The 14,952-nt window shown below is 43.3% G+C and overlaps 1 protein-coding gene across 1 annotated transcript in view; it reads right to left on the minus strand.

Annotated features, from left to right (window-relative positions):
- Positions 1-14,952, minus strand: part of LOC126095668 (feline leukemia virus subgroup C receptor-related protein 2-like) — a 241,436-nt gene that overhangs the window by 112,097 nt on the left and 114,387 nt on the right. The window contains exon 3 of the mRNA XM_049910424.1: positions 2,515-2,618. Within this exon, the coding sequence (XP_049766381.1) occupies positions 2,515-2,618 (104 nt within the window). The remainder of the gene's footprint in view (positions 1-2,514; positions 2,619-14,952) is intronic.

The following is a 14,952-nucleotide window of genomic DNA, read 5'->3' on the forward strand; positions in this document are numbered from 1 at the left end:
CCCCACGTGTTGAGCAATTCGGCGGTACGTCCACCCGGCCTCCCGCATGCCCACTATACGCCCTCGCTCAAAGTCCGTCAACTGCACATACGGTTCACGTCCACGCTGTCGCGGCATGCTACCAGTGTTGAAGACTGCGATGGAGCTCCGTATGCCACGGCAAACTGGCTGACACTGACGGCGGCGGTGCACAAATGCTGCGCAGCTAGCGCCATTCGACGGCCAACACTGCGGTTCCTGGTGTGTCCGCTGTGCCGTGCGTGTGATCATTGCTTGTACAGCCCTCTCGCAGTGTCCGGAGCAAGTATGGTGGGTCTGACACACCGGTGTCAATGTGTTCTTTTTTCCATTTCCAGGAGTGTATATATATATCGCTATCCCATGACTTTCATCACCTCAGCGTAGGTACAGCCTCGATACCTGAAGCGTCAGGTCTTGTGTTGGTGCTGTAGAAAGGTGATGATGAGATACATGGTGTGACAGGTGATGTAGCGATGAGTCTGGGGGCTAAGAAATAGATTTATAACAGACAGCGTGTGACAACATCGTCACGTATCCGGCCGCAACCATCCAAACTGCGCACAACAAGGACCAATGTGACGAAGCTACCAATGTTAAACGTTAGGGACATGGCTCCACATCGGCAAATAAAAAAGCTACCATAGTTCACTTACTTTCTTTACATAATGTAAAATGGGAATCAGTTTTAGGGCAAAACATCAATCCAAACTAAAGTTTATAGTCCAAAAGCGTCTAACGCGAATTATGTGTGAGGTAAACACAAGAATTTCCTGCAGAGTCCTGTTCAGAGAACTGGGGATACCAACTACTGCTTCCCAATATATTTATTCCATAATAAAATTTGTCATAGAAAAGTGTTTCTTTTTCAGACCAACAGCTCAATTCATGGGATCAGTACTAGACATGAATAATCTTAACAAAGATTTATAGTCACTTATGTTGGTATAGAAAGGTCTATTACTCATGAACATACATTTTAAGTCACTCCCTAGCAACCATAAATACTCGTAAGTTTAGAAACTGTTAAGTTCACTTGAAGAGGAGCCTAAAGATTACATGGATGCCAAACTCCGTCTACCCCAATGAACAGAACCGATTGACGCATATATTGTTAATAAAAAATAGATAAAATATGACTTCTGTACACATTTACTGCAGTATTGTGATCAATGGAAAAAGGTAGTGTAAATTAAATTACTATTTGATGACTTGTGGCTACAATAGCCTAATTATTATCTTATGTTTCTCACTGTATGTACATTTACATGTTTCTAAAGACCTAATAGAGAAATATATGCTTCAGATTTTTCGACTTATCCACATTCATGAGTACCAGTTCAGTTGGGATCTATGAATGGAACATTTCATATCTCTTGATTTTAGAGCGTGTTATTTTTTCTAAAATGGTTCAAATGACTGAGCACTATGGGACTTAACATCTGTGGTCATCAGTCCCCTAGAACTTAGAACTACTTAAACCTAACTAACCTAAGGACATCACACAACACCCAGTCATCACGAGGCAGGGAAAATCCCTGACCCCGCCAGGAATCGAAGCCGGGATATATTTTTTTCTGAAGATTTCTTCGCTGCAGAAGAGTGGACCATGTAGCGTATATAATCTAAATGTTGAGGGTGAGGTACTCATTCATACTCGTGATGTTTGGTACTCACTTTTACTCTAGTGTATGTTAGTTTACTTATACTAGTGAGTCTTGTCATATGGGCTATTCACTTGTACTCACTGCTTTCGGATACTTACTTGTACTTGTGGGTTTGTGATGCCGGATACTTACATGTACTTGTGCGTCTTGTGGTGTTGACTATTCACTTGTGCTGTAGTATTAGGTACTCACTTGCACTCATGCGTTTTATGGTGTTGAGTACTCATGTTGAATACTCACGTTTACTTGTGCATCCTGAGGTGTCAGCTACTCACTTGTACTGTGTTGTTAGTTAATCACTTGCACTGTGATCTCAGGTACTCACTTGCACTGTGCTTTTGCTGTGTTGGCTACTCACTTGTACTCGTGCATCAAGTGGTGTCAGATATTCAGTTGTATGCGTGTGACTTCAAATGTTGGGTACTCACTTGTGCATCTTTCTTTTATATCAGATACTTACTTGTGCATCTTATGGTGTTGGCTACTCATTTTCATTAGTGAGCCTTATGGTGTTGCCTACTCACTTATACTGTGGTGTGAGGTACTCACTTGTACTCATGCCTTTTGATATGTTAGCTACTCTGTTGCACTCTTGTGTCCAGTGGTGCTGGGTACTCACTTGTACATGTATGACTTGAAGTATCGATTACTCACTTGTACTCATGTGTCTTATAGTGTCAGGTACTCACTTGTACTCATACATCTAGTGATGTCGGGTATTCAGTCATACTTGTGCATCATGTGGTGTAGGGTACTCACTTGTACTCATACGTCTAGTGATGTCGGGTATTCAGTGATACTTGTGCATCATGTGGTGCAGGGTACTCACTTGTACTTGTGCGTCTTGTCGAGTACGACGCCGCAGCAGACGCTGCCCACCATTCCGGCCAGCACCATCACCAGACCGAGCCGGCCCACGTCCACCTCACGACCCTGGAACACACCACACCAAATGCTTACCATTCTCAGCGACTCTGGGCTGTTCAAGCGAAAGCTAAACTCGTTTACTGCTAACACAATCAATATGGAAGGCTAAGACAAATTACACTGCACAACAGAATTAAAGGATCACTTTTTCGAAGCCCTGTTATAGCGCCCCATAGCGACACATAATTGTGAAATTTGGCTCAAAGGTGATTATAACCTTCCTCTGTAATGATGCAAAAGTATGACCCCATGCGAAGTCATCCTTAGGCTCGACGAAGCTTCGAAACAGCAGTATGTCGACACATACGAAGAAAAGGCCACAGCTCGGAAGTTAATGTGACGTTTAAGCTGTGCTACCCAACGCCACCGTGGACGTTGACGAAGAGAAGATCGTCACAGACCCTTTTACCCATATTTCACCCCTTCTTTGACGCCTCTGCGCTGAAGGTCAGAACCGCGACGTGCAGCACTGAAATCACGTAGTATTCTTATCGGTGGTCGAGCAAAACGTTCCAGACACACCACCGCTCAGAACTGGCACGTAAAGGCCCGAGGGAGTGGCGTAAACGGAGTGAATAAAACCACTGCTTTTCCTGGGTGTTGATTCCCACACATTTTTCTGTCAGTGTGATGAGCAGCAGGAAGACGCTCTGGACAACCTTGACACTGCTGACACCCTCTAACGTTTCAGCCGTTCTATAAGGATATTTGGGAGCTCGATTCTCACTGAGGGTGATCGCACCCTTTTGGTGCACAGTGCGGTCGCAATTTTTGCTGTCGTGTACAGGTCACGTGCTGCAACAAGTGGGATTACGGCGTTCTTATTTCGCGTCCTCCTGTGGCGGGAGGGGGCAGGGGGTGCGTGCGGTATTGACACATGCTCGAATAAAATAACAAAGGGTCCTTCTAAGACCTCTCAGTTCGGCAAAACCCTCGCTGGCACTCATTCACTTTCATTGGGTATCTTAAAAGTGGTCTTGTACAGAGAGAACCTGTAAAGTACTCCGAGGCGCCTGCAGGTAGGCAACCCCTGTCAGCCCTGATATTCCAGTTGCCTGCCTGCTGGCGCCTGTCAGCGTGTCCCTTTGCCGTTTTACGAGGTTTGTTCCGAAAGTATGGAACGATCGGTCGCGAAATCGGAACCGCAGTGAAAATCAAAACTGTTTTCTTTGCACGTTTAGCTACACCTTCCAGGTACTTCTCTACATAGTCGCCGCTCCGACTTAGACATTTGTCGGAGCGTTATACCAAATTTCCAACACCATCGTCATAGAAGGCAGCCGCCTGTGCTTTCCGATAGTTCTCTACGCTGGTCTATGGCGAGTAGCCTGCACCCAAGTGTTGTCTTCGTATCCACAGTTCCATGTGAACAGAGGTGATGCTCAGGACAAGCCAATTAGGGCTGTGTTGTGGGTGATCGAACACTTCCCATCGAAAAGGCTGCGGGAGCGTCTTCACTGCCCCTGCAGAGTGCGGCTGAGAATTGCCGTGAAGAAGGAAGTGCGTGGCAGTTGTGTTAGGTGGGCTGCATTCATTAAGGCGAAGCCTCTCAGCAGGCCCTCCTACTTGGAAGGAGACATCGTTGTTCTAGGCACCTTTACTCGCTCACAGTGAGCTCACAACTGAAAAGAGCGTCTTGATGCGATTGACGGTCATACTAGAGACACTGCCCAAAACGTCTGTGAAAAGCCCCGTTGGATTTTCACAGTGGTTTCCATTTGGCGACCGTTCCTCACTTTCCGAATAGCCCTCGCATTCACACATCTGTCAATTTCGGTCCCTCTCCCCTTTCCTCACTTCCCTCCTCGATCACTCCACGCGAAACAAGTGCTGAAAAACTATAAGCACCGTTTAAATTTTGTGGAATGGTTTTGATGAGTCCATAATGGTTCCAACCTGTACAGGGGAGCAAAAATGGCGGTGGCGCTGCGGTTCAAAGGGGTGTGATATGTGTGGAAATCAATGTACCAGAGAAAGAGGTAGATTCATTGACGCCATTTATGCCAACCCCTGAAGCTTTCTCATGCCGGTTCCGAGCGGTGGCGAGTCTGGAACGTTTTCCTCGGCGACTCATAAACAAGCGGCGTAGCTCAGTGCTGGGCGTCGCGGTTCTGACCTCCATCGCAGAGGCGTCAAAGAAGGGACGAAATTTCAGTAAGAGGGTCTAGGACGATCTTTCCATCGTGTGAAACGCACACGGTGGCGTTGGGCAGAACTGTGATGAAATTTGGTGCCATTGTGACATCGTTAACGCACCTTAGACATCGCATGGACTGAGCTGTGGCCTCTCTTCGCACGTGCCGACATCTTTGCTGTCTGAAGCGTCATAGAGCCCGAGGGTGACGTCTCGGGACACCGCGCGTTTGCATCATTACACAGAAAGGTTTTGTTGAACCAAATATCACAGGCATTCGGAGGCTATTACGGGGTTTTTATAAAGTGATTCTTCAATTCTGTTGCGCAGTGTGTAGAACATCTCCCACTCCTGTGACCAACTGGCAGAACAACCGTAGGAAGACTATTTTTTGAAGAAAACAGCCTTGGTTGCGAAAATATTGCTTTAATGACGCGTTTAGCTTATGTAGGGCATCGTCTAGTTATCTACAAAAAGAATAAATGGAAAATAATAGTTAAGGTATGGTTCTATCATGCACGGGTGTAATAAAATATCTAAAGAAATTTTTATCAATTATGGATTGAGGACATCCGTAGAACTAGTATGCTGCGGATTAAGCGTACGTCCAGTTCAAGATAAGCGGGGTACGTGCCTTGACAATGAACACGAAGTGGGAAGCAAACCTTAAGAAGAAATAATGAATGTCGTAGTGTTAAGTGTTAACATACAGTCATGACTCCAGGTGCAGTGATGCAGCGATAGGAATAGCTAATCTTATGGTTCTTTCAGCACTGAATCCATACCTAACATCAGTTTTGTCGCAGTGTGGCTTTTTTTCTAAACTATAAAACAGCAAAACTTATGAAACCGGTATGAAAAGCAATTTAACTTTTCAATATATGAACAAATGTTTTATTGAAGAACAAATATGAAAACTCGCCTTTATTTCATTGTAATTACGTGATTATCGGCTTACATTTCGTTTCTATATCTCAAAAAAATGGTTCAAATGGCTCTGAGCACTATGGGACTTAACTTCTGAGGTCATCAGTCCGCTAGAACTTAGAACTACTTAAACCTAACTAACCTAAGGATATCACACACATCCATGCCCAAGGCAGGATTCGAACCTGCGACCGTAGTGGTCGCGCGGTCCCAGACTGTAGCGCCTAGAACCGCTCGGCCACACCGGCCGGCGTTTCTCTCTCAATCTCTCTCTCTGCTTGAAGATGGTAGTTCAAAAAGTTCATTTTTGATTCAAAGTTCACTGAACAGCCTAATGTCTTTAAATTCTCCACCGTATTGCCTAGAACAGACAAAAAATGTGGTCCCTTTTTGTTGCCTCTCACTTACAGTCATTTTTGATTCAAAGTTCTGTGGACATTGTTTTCGGAACTAATTGTTTATTGAGGTCCACAGTCTTGAGTTGAATTCTGTGACAGGTGATCCTGTTAGACAAAATCACATTTTACAGCAGCTTCCCCTTCGATCCGCCAATGGGGTGGCACGAAGAACACTTCTCCTCTCTTCCCCCCTGAATTTAGAACACAGAGTTTTTATTCACTAAAGAATTCTCATACGCTTCTAGAAGTGATTTCCCGTGATTCCGGCAAACCTCTCATCTACCCAATTTTAGCATTACATGACTGATCGTGGGTTTAGCAGCTGCTGTTTAACTTATGTTTCTTTGGTTCTCATATTGCTTTTGGAAAATTAGTCTGTTCCTTTCGGTGCAGCTGCATTTTCGCTTTCGAACAAGATTGGATTCAGTGGATAACCAACAATTCTGTGGAATATAGTAATTTTTTTGTGTCACCTATAAATTTTAATTTTTGTGGCATGTCACGTGTCGAACCTGATCAGCTTGTTTGTACAAGAAATGGCAAGGACGATCAAAAACTAGAAGTTAATAAACAAGTAAACAGAAGTTAGATTTATCCATTATTTATATGTGGTGACTGGTCTTCAGGACATGTCTGAAGGAACAGACACGAAATACATCTAATTAAGGACGGCCAATGATCCCATCAGTGTAGCTGCACATAAGATTAGAAGTCTTACAGGAATCGGTGAAATGCTGCTAGTAACTGGGGTAATAGGTAAGGATCGTTACATTAGAAGCGTGTGGGTAAGTTGAAAATATGGGTCTGACGGGAGGCGTTCTAGGATAGTCCGTGCAGCTGTCGTGATCACTGTGTCCGGATGGCGCAGTGGTCAGAGCATCTGTCTCGTAAAAAGGAGACCCGGGTTCATATCGCAGTCTGGCACAAATTTTCTACTTTCCCCATTGCTTTAAATCAATACCCACTCGCATCCAGTGTGTGTAATTCCTCTGTGTCGTTATCCATTATTATTAGTTAACGAGTATGACGAAAATTCATCACTGAACGACCTCAATGAAATACAAATGATTTAACTTCAGTTTCAAATTTTTACTGACAGACATGCCAAGTACCTTTCCGGAATCAAATCATATCATCAGGTGCATTAACTATGCATCCTGCCCCCTTTCTCTTTAGTGCATATCTGTGTACGCAAACATCACGCCTGCGTGCTGTTGATATAGTGGGCAGGCCGCTACGTTAGCTTTGTAACGAGAATCGAGTAACATGTAGTGCGGCTTGGTGATAACACGTGAAGTGCGTCGCACGGCCGGATTTTGCTAAAACGTATGCCCTTACGTAAGTACTGCTGCCTTTCAGACCTGTTAGGCGGTTATGAAGCCACATGCCCTGTGTCACCGGTATGTGACTGAAGCTATTATCTTCATTCACTTTTAATTAATAACACTAATTTTATCTGCGCCTTTGATTCGAGACGAGAGAAAATTTCATGTTACTTGGATACATGGAGCTTCCACAGATTTTGTAAAACGACTTTAATAACTGAGATATAAGTTGCAGAAGTACTGCATTTTGTTCATCAGACATCTAGCTTAGACCAATGAGTTTTGAAGATGGTTTCTTTAAAGGTCAGCGTGGTAGGATATCCGATGGAATTTTGCTTGCAGTATTATCAGCTAAGTTGCTTAATAAGCAAACGAATGTGACTTTTGTCCGAAGCGTGAGGGCTTGTGTACACAACGAATGAGATTCCGATCTGAGACAGAAGCTGTGTCATGGAGATATGTTGCTTTCCTTAGATGGACGTCGCTAGTGTGTGTGTGTGTGTGTGTGTGTGTGTGTGTGTGTGTGATTTTTAGCCATTGGTTACATACTGTACTACAGATTGCGTGCGCACGCTATTGTACACACCTCTTATTCACTCGTCTCTGTTGGTAATGCGATCAGAGGTACTTCCTGCAAGCTATCTATTTGAAGTGTCAAAAATTATCAAATCATTGCATAAATTGGAACTTCCTGCTTTCTCTTAAGCAATATACTCTTAATAATAGTAGAATAGCGATCGACATTTAGATGTGTTATGCAAGTTTTCATGCTTTATTAACAATACTTGAAAATCAAATATAACTGTATTAAAACGATCAAATGTTTTGTGTAATGTTAAAGCTTACCTAACATACACAGGCAATATTAAAATTAATTGATTTATCCTACTGTCCATTATTTAGCCGTATACAGTTTTTTGCGTCTCCTGAAAAATTTACTTTTTTGGACTAATGTTTTTACAGTTACTGATTTGTCTAAAAGTAGGGATAGCAACAGATTAGAGGAATATTTGATGCGTCTCTTAAAATAAGCTCTAAATCATGTACAGCAGCTGAGATACTAATACGTTTGTGGCGAAGGGAGACCACTCAGTTACACCAGACAAATATTTTCCGGTAGTCTTTAAAATTCTAATTTTGTAAGTTAAGCATTGAACTTTAAATTCTCAATCGGCTCCTCATTTTGTTGTGCATGATTTCGAGCATATTTTAGAGGCGCTGCAAACGGTCCTGTAATGTATTTTATTTCTTACTTTCTGACAAACTGCTTCACAAAACATTTTACTGTTTCTTCTTTGATTTTTTTTTGTTTATTTAATTTCGTATCTAGATGCAGACCTCAATAAATCCTGGAATAGTTCCATTCTGATTTTCTGTCAGGGATGCCTATCTTAGAGTTGAAGAGGCCCCAGTTTCTAAGTGAACATGAGAGAAACAGTTTTGACCTTTCACATCTACCAACTGTAAATTGTCTTAGCGTGTTCCCTGAAAGTCGTACCTGTCAATTTAAGAGTGCTTCTAAAACATCGTTTACTTGCCATAGAAGTTAGCTTCTGTGGCTATCAACTTACGCAAACGGTTGATATAGGGCATGTGTAACATAGGGGCTACACGTAGAATATCCGGATGAAATAAAGAAGAAAATTTAAGAGAAATTGAAGTCAGACATAGAATTGTACTCGGTTACAATCGCTATCTCAAAGATACATTGCAATGGTGCGACCCGCCCTGGAGCTACACTGAATAACCAAAGAAACTGGTGCACCTGCCTAATATCGCGTAAGGCCCCCGCAAGCACGCATAAGTGCCGCCACACGACGTGGCATGGACTCAAATAATGTCTGAAGTAGTGCTGGAGGGAACTGACACCATGAATCCTGCACGGCTGTCCATAAACCTGTAAGAGTACGAGGGGGTAGACATCTCTTCTGAACAGCACGTTGCAAGGCATCCCAGATCTGCTCAATAATGTTCATGTCTGGGGAGCTTGGTGGCCAGCGGATGTGTTTAAACTCAAAAGAGTTTCCTGAAGCAATTTTGGGCGTGTGAGCTATCGTACTGTCCTGCTGCAATTGCCCAAGTCCGTCGGAATACACAATGGACATGAATGAATGCAGGCGATCAGACAGGATGCTCAAGTACATGTTACCTGTCAGAATCGTATCTACAGGTATCAGGGGTCCCATATCACACCAACTGCACACGTCCCACACCATTACAGAGCCTCCACCAGCTTTAACAGTCCCCTTCTGATATGCAGGATCCATGAATTCATGAGGTTGTTTACAAACCCGTACACTTGCATTCGCTCGATACAATTTGAAACGAGGCCTGTCCGATCAAGTAACATGCTTCTAGTCATCAACACTACAATATCGGTGTTGATGGGTCCAGGCGAGGCGTATAGCTTAGTGTAGTGCAGACGTCAAGGGTACACGAGTGGGCCTTCGGCTCCGAAAGCCCATATCGATGATGTTTCGTTGAACGGTTCGCACGCGGACACTTGTTGATGGCCCAGCACTGAAACCTGCAGCAATTTGCGGAAAGGTTGCACTTCTGTCACGCCGAACGATTCTCTTCAGTCATCGTTGGTCCCGTTCTTACAGGATCCTTTTCCGGCCGCAACGATGTCGGAGATTTGATGTTTTACAGGATTCCTGATATTCACGCTACACTCGTGAAATTGTCGTAAGGATAAAATCCCTATTTCATCGCTACCCCGGAGATTCTGTGTCCCATCCCCTATAACACCACCTTCAAACTTACTTAAATCTTGATAACGTGTCATTGTACCAGCACTAAGCGATCTGACAATTACACCAGACACTTGTCTTATACAAGCTTTACCGACCGTGTAAGGTGTCAGGCAAATCCAACACTTTCCATGAAAACCCTGACATGATAAGCAAATCCAGTAGTATGTCACATAGCTCCGAATAAATCGTGACATTAAATTAACCAAAGTAATACGAGTAACGAGTGAGCAAATGGAATACCACAGACTAACACAAGAATGCCTAAATGCATGTCATACCTTCCCACCGTGAGACAGACGCAGTTCCGAGTGGAGAAACGAGAACAGAAGCCGAGAGCAGAACCGTGTTAAGCGAGAAGGCCCTACGATAAGGGACGGACACCCACGTCGCCAGCTAACTGCTACGACCACACTACCCGCAAGTTTTTAGCGTGAGACTTTTTCGCGTCTCTGTTACGTTAGGACCACCCCCCCAGCCCATGTTAAAAGCTAGAGCCCTCCAGAAGAACAGTATAGATCTTACGATAACACAAAAAGGGCTACACCACCCACAAGTTTTAGCGTGAGACTTTTTCGCGCTTCTGTTACGTTAGGACCACCCCCCAGCCCATGTTAAAAGATAGAGCCCTCCAGAAGAACAGTATAGATCTTACGATAACGCTAAAAGGACCACACCAGCTGCAAGTTTTAGCGTGAGACTTTTTCGCTTCTCTGTTACGTTGCAAACTTTAAAAACATTGCCCCACCACGAAAAGTATAACGTTTCTCATTGGATAGACAGAATTTTTGTAGGCGGAGCTTAAGGTTAACATTCAGACCCTGATTGGTCAGATGAAAACACAGCCAGATAGTTTTTTTTAAACCAACTTCGGTAAATAGTAGTAAGGAGAAGTTAGGAGAGAGTTGCTTCAGAGATGGCGAGGTGAGCGGAGCTATGCTGCCCGCCGCCCCCTGACGAACACCGACAAGGTAATGAACGCACGCGATGCCGCATTTTTGAGCGCTTAAGGCTTCACTCAGAACTGCAGAAGTCTCATCTGTTACATCCCCTTTACGTAATACTAGTGTCGATCGTCAATTAAAGCTCATGGTGTTCACATTTGCCACTTGAAGTAAAAATCTGAAACGCGATGATTTTTCAGTTATATAGTTATTGAGAAGCCACATCAGCCACTGTAATTTACGACAAGGTAGATAAGTAATTGAAGATAATTGAGGGTCACTGTAGACCATTTTGATTGTTTTCTCTTTTGTGAAACTTAATTTAAACCTAGATTATAGATGTGATATGGCAAAGGTCATCCTTCGATCCATTGTAGAACTTGGAAACCCATTCAGGGAATATTCGTTCTCATTTTTGTTGAACGCAGTTGGTTTTTACCATCCTGTATTAAAACATTTCCTTTTATCAATAGTGCAATTTATAAACGATGTTTTGTGAGTAGAATAAAATTTACAATGGTAAACTTAACTGCTTTTTTGACGTTATTTTACCAGCTAACTAAAAATAGGAAAGCCTTGAACCCCTTCCACTAAATTTAGTTAGTATTAAGATTCTTTTACAGGGAGTGCAGTGGAACTGACGCTGAAATCATTAAGTATTTGGTTATATCATCGCTAGTCTCACTGAACTCTTCTGAACTCTACATGTCATGTGTGGTCTGGCGTCTCCTTACCAGCAACAGGTCCCAGGTTCAAACTATTCAATTCCCTAAAAAACACCCTCAGAGCGTCGTTGCGCGAAAGTGGTAGGGAGACACGATATAGAACAAACAGACACCACGCAGAATGTTTAGAACCGTAGTGCCGTATTCTGCCTGTTTACTATCTTTTTATTTGAATACGGATGCCTAAACCAGTTTCCTTGGTGCTTCTGTGTATATGCCTTTATATACGAGACTACCAATAGTTCGAGCCTAGCCCGACATTTCCCGAACTGTGATATAAGCTGCTCAAGCCGTCGAGTCTTGCGAAAACATGGGCGTCTCTCCCTTGCGCTCACAATCTATTACTCATGCCACCGGCTTTCTGTGCTAGAGTGTAAAACATTTGCTTACGACGAACTCGTGGGCTTTTCCGAAGATTTCTTTTGGTATTTCATTGTTTCACCAAAGGGTCGGGTCCTACAGTTTGCTAGGGTTGCACCCGGCTAATCTGCGCCTTGAAATACTAAAATGGCAAGGCGCTAACCTCGTCATCCGTGTTTTCAAGTGAACTTGTGCCAGCACCTGTTGTGATTGTTTGAAATTCTTGTTAGGGACGACATCACGTCTTCGTTTTCAACAACATTGATGTGTGGAATGGTAGATATGTTCAAAAAGTATCGAACCTTTGGTTGGCAGAAATATCTGTACTGAACAGAACCCTCCTCCTCTTCAAAGTGGTCTCCTTGGTAAAACACACACACACACACACACACACACACACACACACACACACACACTTTTGCTACCTCTCCGCCCATTGTTGGAAACACTTCTGGAATGCGTATTTGGAATGGTTATCACCTGAGCCATTGTATTTCTCGTGATGTTTTATTTTGACTCAAACCATGTCCTTTTCACGGACATTTTCAGCTTGGGAAAGTCTCAAGGAGGCATGTCGGGAGAGTAGGGAGCGAGACTAACCACAGGAATGTCGTGTTCGGCGATGAAGATCTGAATCTGATGCGTAGAATGAGCAGTGCGTTATCCTGATGGAACTACCAAGATTTCGCTGCCCACAGATCCAGTCATTTGCTCCGCACAGCATCACGAAAGCGACGAGACACCTACTGCTTGTATTCCCTGTGATTGTTTGGCCTTAAGAAACCGGTGCTTTTTCTGGCCTTGGGGAAGTCATGAGTTTCCAATGTCATGACTACAGCTCGGTTTCTGAGTCGTACCCATATTCCCATGTCTCATCGCTTCTAATCACAATGTTCGGAGAGTTGGGGTGACTATTTTCATCTTTAAGAATGTTCTGTACGATTTCCAGACGGCGTGGCTTCAACACCCATTGTCAAAGGTTTCGGTATGAATTTTGCGGACATTCTCTTGGTTCATAAATCTCTTTTTTTTCTTTTCTTTTTTTTTTTGCTTCGTCGTCTTCTTCTTCTTCTTCTTCTTCTTCTTCTTCTTCTTCTCCTCCTCCTCCTTAGCTTCCAAGGGACTCAAAGATCCAGCGTTGGTCTCATGTGTTGCCTCCAAAGGCAGTCTATCTTGTGCTATTTCTTGGCAATTATTTACGGCCACCTTGTTGAATATTGTTTTAATTTCATTCAGCTATGTACTCCTGGGTCTCTCCGTTGGTCTTTTACCAAATGACTTGATACAATTCGGTCCTCTTTCATTCACATCTTATGGACCACCCATTGTTCACTATCATTCCATGTTGTAACAGCATATCGATTTCTGTGTTGTGTCTTCTTCTTCTTCCAGTTTTGCGAATCATTAGCGCAGTATGGACCAAAGGTTTTCCCACGAACTCTGTTTTAAAATACTTGTAGCTGGTGTTCCTCGGTTTTAGCATAACTCCAAGTTTCTGGTTCATAGTTTACAACTGGTCTCATGACTGTGTTATGTAGCTTCAATTTAGTTTTCTTTGTCAATTGTTCAGACTGTAGAGGCTTTTTGTGGGATTTAAGGCTCTGTTAGTATTCTTCTGTTTCATTTGCACTTCTGCTTGTCTCTGATTTTGTTTGTCTGTCATCGAACCCACAAATTTGAACTTTTCAACGCCTTCGAATTTATTTGCACAAGTTGTGTCTCAAAGCTGAATCTACCGATCCAATGCTTACCTCTACCTAAATCGCAAGTTCTCGTACTGTGATACGACTGTCTTCCATAATCAAAGTCCGCACTTTCTCAATTATTATTGTCTTTTCGGCTTGCTGAGAGTTTGCCTGAACGCGGTTCTCTGCCCAGTGATGTGTGATCTTCTCTGAAGTGGTTCTACCACTCCTTTATCTACGAGTTGCTCATGGCATCGTCCCACACAGTCTTCTGAATCTTGCGAATAGTTAGTTTGGTTGTTGTTGTTGTTGTTGTTGTTGTGGTCTTCAGTCCTGAGACTGGTTTGATGCAGCTCTCCATGCTACTCTATCCTGTGCAAGCTTCTTCATCTCCCAGTACCTACTGCAGCCTACATCCTCCTGAATCTGTTTAGTGTATTCATCTCTTGGCCTCCCTCTACGATTATTACCCTCCACGCTGCCGTCCAATACTAAATTGGTGATCCCTTGATGCCTCAACACATGTCCTACCAACCGATCCCTTCTTCTAGTCAAGTTGTGCCACAGACTTCTCTTCTCCCAAATCCTATTTTTTTGGTTATCGCCAAGTGTTTGGCAAAATTTGATGCTGTATCACCAGCTGAGTTTGTTCCGTCATTTTACAACTTGTTAGAATCCGAGGAGCGCTCAAACATGTCCTCACTGATAGGGTGGACTGCGTGCCACTGTTTCTGCTGATGGGAAAAAATTCACGATTGTGTATGAGTATCCTCCACCACATCTCCACCGAAGAAAGTCGCCCATGCTTCATTGGTTTATGCAGGAAAGAAGAAAGTTGGGTACTTTTTGGACACACCTCGTATAACATGCTGCAAGGATAACAGTTTATGTTATGATGTCTCTTGATAATGCCCAAGGCTTGATAAGTCCATACATATTATAAAATGGATCTATGTATGTTCTGCACCTCCTCCTAAACCACTAGACCGGTTTCAGCCATACTTGGTACACATATTCCTTACTGTCGGGTGACAATTGTTGTTGGAGAATAAGAAACACTTATCAATCATAGTTCAAGATATATGACGT

Source organism: Schistocerca cancellata, chromosome 8 (assembly GCF_023864275.1).
Source record: "Schistocerca cancellata isolate TAMUIC-IGC-003103 chromosome 8, iqSchCanc2.1, whole genome shotgun sequence".
In the NCBI taxonomy this organism is placed as follows: Eukaryota; Metazoa; Arthropoda; class Insecta; order Orthoptera; family Acrididae; genus Schistocerca; species Schistocerca cancellata.